This window comes from Heliconius melpomene, chromosome 17 (assembly GCF_056956725.1).
Source record: "Heliconius melpomene rosina isolate 202511_hmr_F chromosome 17, ASM5695672v1, whole genome shotgun sequence".
Lineage (NCBI taxonomy): Eukaryota > Metazoa > Arthropoda > Insecta > Lepidoptera > Nymphalidae > Heliconius > Heliconius melpomene.
In genome coordinates this window covers 7100705-7109958 of record NC_140405.1, presented here as the reverse complement: position 1 = coordinate 7109958, position 9254 = coordinate 7100705, and the positions used below count along the sequence as shown (strand labels likewise).

At 29.4% G+C, this 9254-nt stretch overlaps 2 protein-coding genes across 2 annotated transcripts; both read right to left on the bottom strand.

The window, feature by feature from the left end:
• Positions 1-1877: 1877 nt before the first annotated feature.
• LOC146530066 (uncharacterized) lies at positions 1878-5569 on the bottom strand. The gene is made up of 8 exons (XM_085200979.1): positions 5347-5569; positions 4839-5006; positions 3734-4044; positions 3386-3557; positions 3185-3280; positions 2931-3029; positions 2637-2848; positions 1878-2104 (listed from the first exon to the last, which is right to left on the bottom strand). The coding sequence occupies exons 1-8, from the start codon at positions 5500-5502 to the stop codon at positions 1879-1881; spliced, it is 1440 nt and encodes a 479-aa protein (XP_085057105.1). The 5' UTR covers positions 5503-5569; the 3' UTR covers position 1878.
• A 1145-nt stretch (positions 5570-6714) lies between these two features.
• On the bottom strand, positions 6715-8855 carry LOC146530065 (solute carrier family 22 member 3-like). Its single transcript, XM_085200587.1, has 2 exons — positions 8738-8855; positions 6715-8509 (listed from the first exon to the last, which is right to left on the bottom strand). The coding sequence occupies exon 2, from the start codon at positions 8413-8415 to the stop codon at positions 6790-6792; it is 1626 nt and encodes a 541-aa protein (XP_085056713.1). The 5' UTR covers positions 8416-8509; positions 8738-8855; the 3' UTR covers positions 6715-6789.
• Positions 8856-9254: the final 399 nt, after the last annotated feature.

The window sequence follows — 9254 nt, the reverse complement described above, 5'->3', positions numbered from 1 at the left end:
GTGCGATTCTGATCGCAAGGAATTAAAGAAAATAAATAATTTCAGTTATCTTGTGTTATCGTTTGTGATACACAAATATATCAATTATAAAAACGTAATTACCCTATGACTACACGCTGCTGCACTGTTTCCTATATAATAATCATTTCGTTTCAAGTTTGTCTTTTACTATATTTTTTGGGTTGCGTACCTCAAAAGGTAAAAACGGAACTCTTATAGGATCACTTCGTAGTCCATCTGTCCATTTTTCAAGACGATTTATCTCGAGACCACAAGGAAGTACCTATTGAGTAGAAATTAATATGAAATATTCAGGTCTCTAGTCCCTTGAAACAGAAAAAAATGAAGCCTCTAAATAAACGCAATCAAAAGATACGAGCAGTCATGAAACGATTTTGTTGCATTTTGTATGAAATTCCCCGCGTTTTGGCACAATATCAGAATTTATGCTATGTGCTTGTTATAAAGGAAAAAATCCGAAAAGTAATAATTATAGGTATGTCAACTAAAAAAAAGATTAGTTAATTAAGTTATTACATACAAAATGAGACAACAAATGGTACAAAAGCCTCGCCCGGTCAGACTCGCACTTAACCTGTTTTTATTTACAATTAGTTATAATTAATCATGAAAAAACAAATATCGAAAGTAAATCTTAAAATAATAATATTATGTTGTTTTATTCCAAATATAAAGAAAATATAACTAACGATTGTGGCGACTTTATATTGTAATTAAATGAAGTAGATAACACCTATAGCGATTAAAATTAGCAATCAGAAAATGAAGAAATATAGTTTGTACGTGGTGTAGTTTTATTCAACGTGTTATCTTCATAAAAGATCGCATCGGGTTATCAATGATACGGGGACTAACCACAATTTTATTATCGTCTACACCTTCAATCAAATCTAAGTATTACATTAACAATTACTCAGAGCATGCACTTCTGATGTCAAACTAAGAAAGGGTGAAGTAATGAAGGGGAGAACTTATTAGTTAGTGAGTAAAATAATAATTCACTAACTAAAAAGACAACAACATTTTCTTATAAAATAATGAACTATATAATAATACTCAGTGGATATAAATAAATTATTATAATGAAATGTTATTGGGTAGGAGAGGTGGTAGGGTTGTATTGCTTTTGGTGTCCTTTAACCTTAGAAGATGGAGAATTGAAATTTAACATCAGATAATTCGAAAAAGTAAAGGTGTACTAAGTGAGGAAATGACAATGGTCGGTACATGTAGATAGCAAGGTAAGAGCCAATAACTCTTAAGTCACACAATGTGACAATAAAGTACTAAACGAGTTTGTAGAAATCGTTTGACTCAGATTGATAAATGAAGGATGAATGAGCGTTCGCAATTAACAAGATAAGCTTGAGTGTGTAGTTAAAGTTACCAAATATTAAGAAATAATTTTATTTACTTTAAATAATATAAAATTAATATATAATAACAAAATAATATTTATCTGTTGAATGGATTACTCTAGTTAAACTTTTAACTTAAAACAATTATTATCACTAGAATCGGGCTTTGAATTTATATTTCTTGCTTCTCAGATTCAAAGTTGAAGTTGGTGTCATCCACCATCATCGTTATTGTTCAAAAATTAGTGGTTTAATTACGACTACATATAATATACAAATAATTATTTAATAGAACCAAAATAAATAATTTTAAAAATTATTATTTGTTTGTCTATTCGTTACCGACAAAATTATATTAAATTTTTATTTTTTTTTATTGATAAGGTTAATAATGAACGCCGGCTCAATTTTAACTGATTAATGAATAACTAAAGGCGGCCCTCGGAATGTGTTAGAACTTCATATAGTAAATCAGGAGAGTAGTAAAAGACAAGAAAATTTATTCATTTAAAAGTTTACTAAGCACTTCCTTTAACTCTAGTGAAAATTCTGAAATAGGTAATGCCAATTCTGCTGCTGAAGAAGATGCTTTCAATTTGACAAGATAATCAGATGGCACAACAAAAGGTTGCTTCTTGTCTCCTGGAGCTTCGAGAGATTTTAAATACGGTGGCATCGCTAAGTGTGGTCTCTTTTGCAGCCATTCGTGGAAAGATTTCGTTGATCTAAAATATTAAATGTTTAACTGTTATAGTTATTTTTAATGAAAATTAAGATTCTCATGGAGAAATAACCAATAAACAAAAAATAGAAAACAGATAATCGATATCCATTCCCAATTATATTAAATACACACGTAATTAAGTGTATATTGTATGAGAAAAATGCATCCCTCGATAATTTCTTAAACTGTGATTGTAGTTGACAAAAGATTATGTGCCGTATACGCACAAATTGCTTAATACGTTCAATTATCCGAAAGCCAATACAACAATAGTCTAATTAATCGAGTTTCTACTGTACATAATAATTATATTTAATTTAGAAATGAATGTACACCCAGTGTTCATTGCTAGTTCAATATTATGAGACTGAGAGAAATGTGTGGTAAAAGTAATTAAAGTAACAAAATGGTAACGATATCTAACTCTTGTATACATGTTTGACTAGGATTTAATTCTTTTTATATCTTATTTTATTATTATAACTAAATATTTATATATCTAACAATATTTATGTAATTTTTAAATTACTCACGTAAGGTGCTGAATTTCATCCCACACGCAAGACATAGATTTTAAATCTTCAGGTATTTTGACGCAATGCCACATTGCCTTTGTATTATTTTTAGGTGGTATGTGTTTCATATGTTGCGGAAGGCATGTGCCAAATGCTTTGGAATGCAACGGACTAGTCTCTGCGTGAATATCAAACGCGATCTGCCGCCTGAGTACTTCAGGACAAGATGCCTATCAAATGTATAAAAGTAAAAATTATTTAATTTTTATTTAAATTAACTATTTGAATAAACAAAATTAAAATATTAGTTACCTTTTTGACATCAACATAATTTGCAATGCTTTTTAAAACGCAAGTAAGCATTTTAGGGTGTAAAACCAGACCTCGAGAAGCGTGCTCGTCAAACCAAACCTGAAAAATATTATTACGCAATCCTTTAGCAACTGCTGGTACTGGTAAAATTGCTTTAGCGCAGTAATTTCAATTAATAAGATATCCACGACGTACCTACTAAAAATGTCATGATTCAATTTTAAAGAAAGATTACAGACGAAAGAGCAACGTACTTGAAATAAGTCCTCAATGTCTTCTGATCGTTTTATTTCACTCTTGAATTCCACAATTCCTAAGCTGACCCACCAATCATAGAACTCTTTTGCTATCTAGTAACATTGCAAAAATTATAGTGTTTATTTCATCCTATGTATAATTATTTGTTTTTAAATAGATCCTACTAATATTCTTCAGAATAAAAAAAATAAATTAACCTTTTTTGTTATAATTTCGATCTTTTTACTAAACTCATCAGATGCAGATACTTCAAAAACTTTCTGCTTGTATTTAGAATTCCATTTTATCATGTCCGTTTCTGATTTACTACAATATAACATGTCGAAATGGGGATTCCTCTTCATTTTTTGACTCGAAAATCGCCTACGACTATCAATATAAAATACAATAAGTATGTTATCAATAATCTAATTTCGACAAATTGGGTTTTACGACTGGATATTTTTAGTGTAATAGTAAATTAAGTCATAAATGAATCATATTGATATATTTACAAATGAAAATAATTTTGTACAAAACTATTAGCAAAAGTAAAACTTATCTACGTTTTCTGTTTAGTGCTCATCTGTACTTCTAAATCATCTAAAGTCGATGCAGGCTCAGCAACGGTAGAAATACCTTTAAGAGTTCTAGATTGTCTACTATATGATTTTTTTGAGAAATATTTTGAAAATGATTTTGTACTGCTGAGAATTCTAGATCTGACTAAAGATTTAGATCTGGTCGTCTTTTTCAAATCCGAAGATGATGATGATATATTCCAAACTTCAGATTGTTCTCCTACTTCCTCTACATCTACATCTTCATATAAAGACGGATCAAAATCACTCATTGAAAATGATGGTGGAATCGCGCCCTTAAATTGTATAATGTAACTGTGGTATTGTTAATTTCTTATATCTTAATTATTATTCATTACTAGCCAACCGCTCGCACCTTCGCCCGCTTAAACTACTAAATTATTTATTTAATAAGTATACGGAATTACATTCCTGTTTTAATATATGATGTTTGCAGTGCACTTAAGATTTCTAAATTAAAAATTATAAATTAATTTTAATTAATAACAATTTTGACAATTCCGATAAGGATATGCAATTGTTTCGAAAAAGAAATATATAGGTAAGTATACTTAATACTTACAACAAAACTGTACATAAAAGATATATTAGAAAAAAATGTTATTGGTGGCATTTCAAAATATAACATTTAATGTAACATAAACAATAATTTTTATTTTTTTATCTTTTTGTTGGTTTCTCTGATTGTTATTTTTTGGGTTTTATAATCTCAGAAACGGCTTAACTGATTTAAATGCAGTTATGCACTATTGTATTTTCGCAAATTTACCTTAACATTTAATGTTTTTTTTTTAATTTTAATGGTTTTATTAAAGCTGTAAAATGATCGTTTTATTGAATTTCAGATTATTTAACATAAAAGCTTTGGTTTTTGGTGTAAAGATATTGTCTTTGAAATACTAATGCTATTAGAACAAGAAGGTTATTCAGAACAGTTAACAAATATAGTGTATATAGTATAGAAATATCTATAGTATAGAGTACTTCAAGCGGACGAAGCTGCGAGGTTCGTCAGTCTCATATATATGGATATATGTATAAATAACATAAATAATATAATAGCATTTACCTCAATAATAGATGTTTGTTGGTAAAATTGATCTGAAGGAACAATTGAAACTTCTGATTGTGGCTCGTAAGGTTGCTTATCCATGGTTAAGTCAAAAATTTTTGTAATTCTTCTAAATATTTTTGGCCCAACAAGCCCACGAATAGTTTCAGATTGTGATTTCCAAAACTAAAATTATAAATAAATAAATAATATTTATTAAATACATAAATAATTAAATAATATTTGAATATCAAAGAATAAGATAAAAAATGCAAAGACGAAATGAAAGACTTTACTTTTGTAGGACATTTCATGCTCCATAAGAGAATTAGAATATTACATTTGTTCAAGCACTTGTCATATTAACTTAGATTTTCGGCAGATTCGATTGGCAATGAAGAGATTTACAAAATGTGAAAGGAAGAGAACCAATGGACTCTCCGCACCGACGAGGACACCAATCGTTTAGTTTCTTTTATTATCTACTATATGACACTAATGATAATAAAATACATGTTATATCTACTTTTTCGTCTTTATAAGATAGTTCCAGGTCTCGGATGACATTTTTCCAGTGAACTTTAACCGATGCTTCATTTTGTTCGTAGCGAGATGGCTTAACTACACGTAATTCTTTAGGTTTGTCCCACATCTTAACTAATGGTCGTTTTCCACAGGACATATTTAATATAGTTATTAGAAAAACTGTGAAATATCTCAAAAAAATATTGTAAAATATTATATTTATTCATCAAAACTTTCTTTCTGATTGACACAATGTCAATTTTAAACTTTTTAAGAGGTAATAAATAAGTCTTCTAGGTTAGAATTCTTTTCATATAATATTTTAATTATGAGACTTATTAGTAAATGTGGTTTTTATATTAAATTGTAAAATAATTGATTTATAAAACTTATTACTTTATTATTATAGATTTATTATTCTATTATATTACTTAGTGAGTTAATACGCTACCACGTATTAAAGACGTAAAGCTTCTTTTTTTTTAGATAAAATAATTATTCTTTAATATTTTTTTATTGCCATCTGTCATGAGAAACTTGAACTGCTTTCTGTTTTGCAACAGCTCCTGAAGTTATGTGAGCAATGTAGATGGCAGCACAATCCCTAATATAATGCAACTAAAAACAAAAGCATCACTTTAAACGCATGAAAGGTATAAAACGTGATAAAAATACTGAAAATTTAACTCAAAGAAAACAGTTATTTTATATAAGTGTTTCTGGGCAAATGTTTAAAAAAGTCTTTTGATTTCTTTTCAAAAGTTTCATATAAATTCTATCAGATGACAATCAATTCTATCCTTTACTTTTCACAGGGCAAACAATAGTAAAGTTATATCAAGCAATATTGTAAAGCTTGTATAGATGGCGTTAACAATATATCTTTAATTGAATAAAAAACCTTAGTTTAATATATGTATAAATAGAAAAAATAAATAAATAAATGTAATAAAATAAGAAAAATATGTAAAATTGTATTTTATAGTTTTTGTTCTTTATATATATTTTTGCTAAAATGCTATTTTAGCCTTTGAGATTTTTATGTGTATGTAAGTTTTGTTTTACAGTAGATTATCTGGAATTAAATTATCTTCAATTTGTAATTTTATACATTCCTATTGAATGCTTATTACAAAATATTGAAAATGTTTCAAATAAATAAAAGATTTAACAATATTTTTTAACAATAATGTGATGGTATGAAATAATAAAACTTAGATATATTTATTTACCTACAGAAGAACGTCAGCTAGAATTTTTTCAATGTAATTTTTTTTTTAAAAGCCACAATAGACAAAGTAATTCAAAGTATTTTGAGATATGGGGCAAATGACTACTACTATTTATTTAAAAAAATATTTATTTATCATTATATATTTTTTTATTTTGGCAAGCCCTTAGCTTGCTTTAAAGTAGGGTGCCTTACTTAATAGTATGATCAGTATTAAATTTCATTTTTCATTCGTTTTCCAATTTGTTCCGCGTCTTCAAAAGTGTCTGGTACTTTTAATCCACGAGTCTCAGGTTGGGTTAATATCAGAAAACCAGCTATGGCAGCCATAGTTGCAAAAAGCATGGATGGTATACCTGACCAATAAACCATTAGTGGAGGGGTCAAAGGTGATACTACTGAACCAATACGTCCCAACATTGAGGAAAATCCTAGAAATGAATGCCGATGTCTCGTGGGATACAATTCTGAGGTAAAAAGGTATAGAGATGTAAAAATAACTCCTGTACTAAATTTACCTGTTAAATAAAGGAATAAAGATAGTCCGTACATACTTTTGGGTGTAAAGGAAAATGCAAGACAACATACAGAACATAACATGTATCCTGTAAAGAGAGTAACTTTCCGTCCTATTCTATCCAATACCAAGTAAGCAGTCCAGTAACCTGGTATTTCAATAAGACTTGTCAGAGTATAATTTAAATAAATATTTCCAGATAAGCTAACCGAATTGATAGATAAGCCATAGTAGATGAATGTCGTTGCTATCCAATATACGGGAGTAGTACAACACCTACGTAACATAACAGGAGATTTTAGGACGCGAAAAAATAAAAATGTGCTGTTTTCATTTGTGTCCTTGCTATTCTGTGGGATTGCAGTGAGTAGAAAATTCATTACATTGTCAGATATATTCCGTCCATTTAACCTAGCGGCGTGTTCTAAAACATTTTTAGCTTTAATATTTTTGTTCTTGCTTAGTAGCCATCGGTGGCTTTCTGTTACGATCCAATAATAGGAAAGCAATAAGAAAACGGGTATAAATAATGTCAGTGACAGTTTTCGCCATTCAGGTACAACAGATGCAATTATTCCTAATAAAGCTTGGCCTAAAGCGAACATAGACGACATTGTAGCGCTTGTTGGAACCCGAAACTTTGCACCAACCAATTCAGTTGCCAATATATATGCAGCACTATACAGCCCACCTCCTAATGCTGTATGTAACAATTGTAAAGTCACATACATAGCATAATTAATAGAAAAAGATTTTAATGAGCCTATTAAAGCGACGTTAAACGCGAAAAATACAATAGACATACGACGTCCAAAATGATCGGATATGTAGCCTGCTAGAGGAAGAGCAACCATAGCACCTAGACTGTTTAACGTCCCTGCTAGAGCTCTGAGCCACTCCTGACATTCTAAGCCAAAATCGTAAACTACTGTGTTCGTTCTCTCGTATACATAACCTTCACATGGAATAATCGTACTTGTATCAAACAGGTCAGCTGGGCAGTTATTTCCTGATAGTGTTATATTCAATAATATTGCGTAACGGGAACAATCATCGAATCCGGTGGATGTTCTTGGAATAGCGTTTAATATCCATGCAGGCGCATACTCTGGAGGATGCTCGTCACAAATTGGCACAGCACAGCGATACGGAAGTTTTCCAGCTGTAAATATGTAGTCTCCAGCCATGAAACCCGAAGCAGCAGCAGGAATTGCGATCAATAATATATTTAACAATTGATATTTTCCAAACTGTCCTATTGCACTGTTTAAAACATCTTCAAAGTTCGCTTTTTTATCACTATCACCGTCACTTTGCTGCATGTTGACTTCAACCAATAATTCATGCAAAATGAGTATATATTTATTTTTTTATTTGTCCGCTATTTTCTATGATGTCAAGTGTTTCAATTTGCACCTACAAATAAATTATAGAGGAAGTAAATATATACGTATAATCCATGTATAATAAAACGCGGCAATCGTTATCTTTATGCTGCTAACAGAAGTAGGTACTAAATAAAACTGTGTGAAATTTTAAATGAGTTGATGAATTTTATCTTCTATTTACAATGTTTGAGTGTCGAGTGAGTGTGAGTTTTGTATATTTTTTTATAAAATATGGAAAAAAATATGTTAAATATACTTTTTTGTCACATTAATATAAAATTGTAATAAATTTTAGTGCAGTATATTTATAATTTTTTCACTTTTTCATTTCACTTCAAGAGCAGTAGTATGAGGGAGTGGTTCTTGGAATGTTTTGTATAAACAGAATGAAGGCACAATGTATTATAAACATATAGATAACTGATAACAGTTGTTTGTAATCAGATATGAATGAACTGACACGATTACTTATATACTACCATACCACACTAAAAAATAAAATAAAACTAAAAAGAAATACACTAGCCCAAAATTGTACTACACTATTGGACTTGATTTTTTTTCTTTATTAAATGGTTATATATTTTAATATTTAAACAATCTACATCAGAATATTTAAACAATCTCTAAATTGATTTCGTTGCTGGAGTTAATATCGTAGAGATTTGAACCCGCTTTCACAGTTTATCATTCCATTCGTAATAATTGTAGGCTAAACATATATTAAAATATACATGTCTGTAATTATAACAATAACCAATAATGGTTATTAA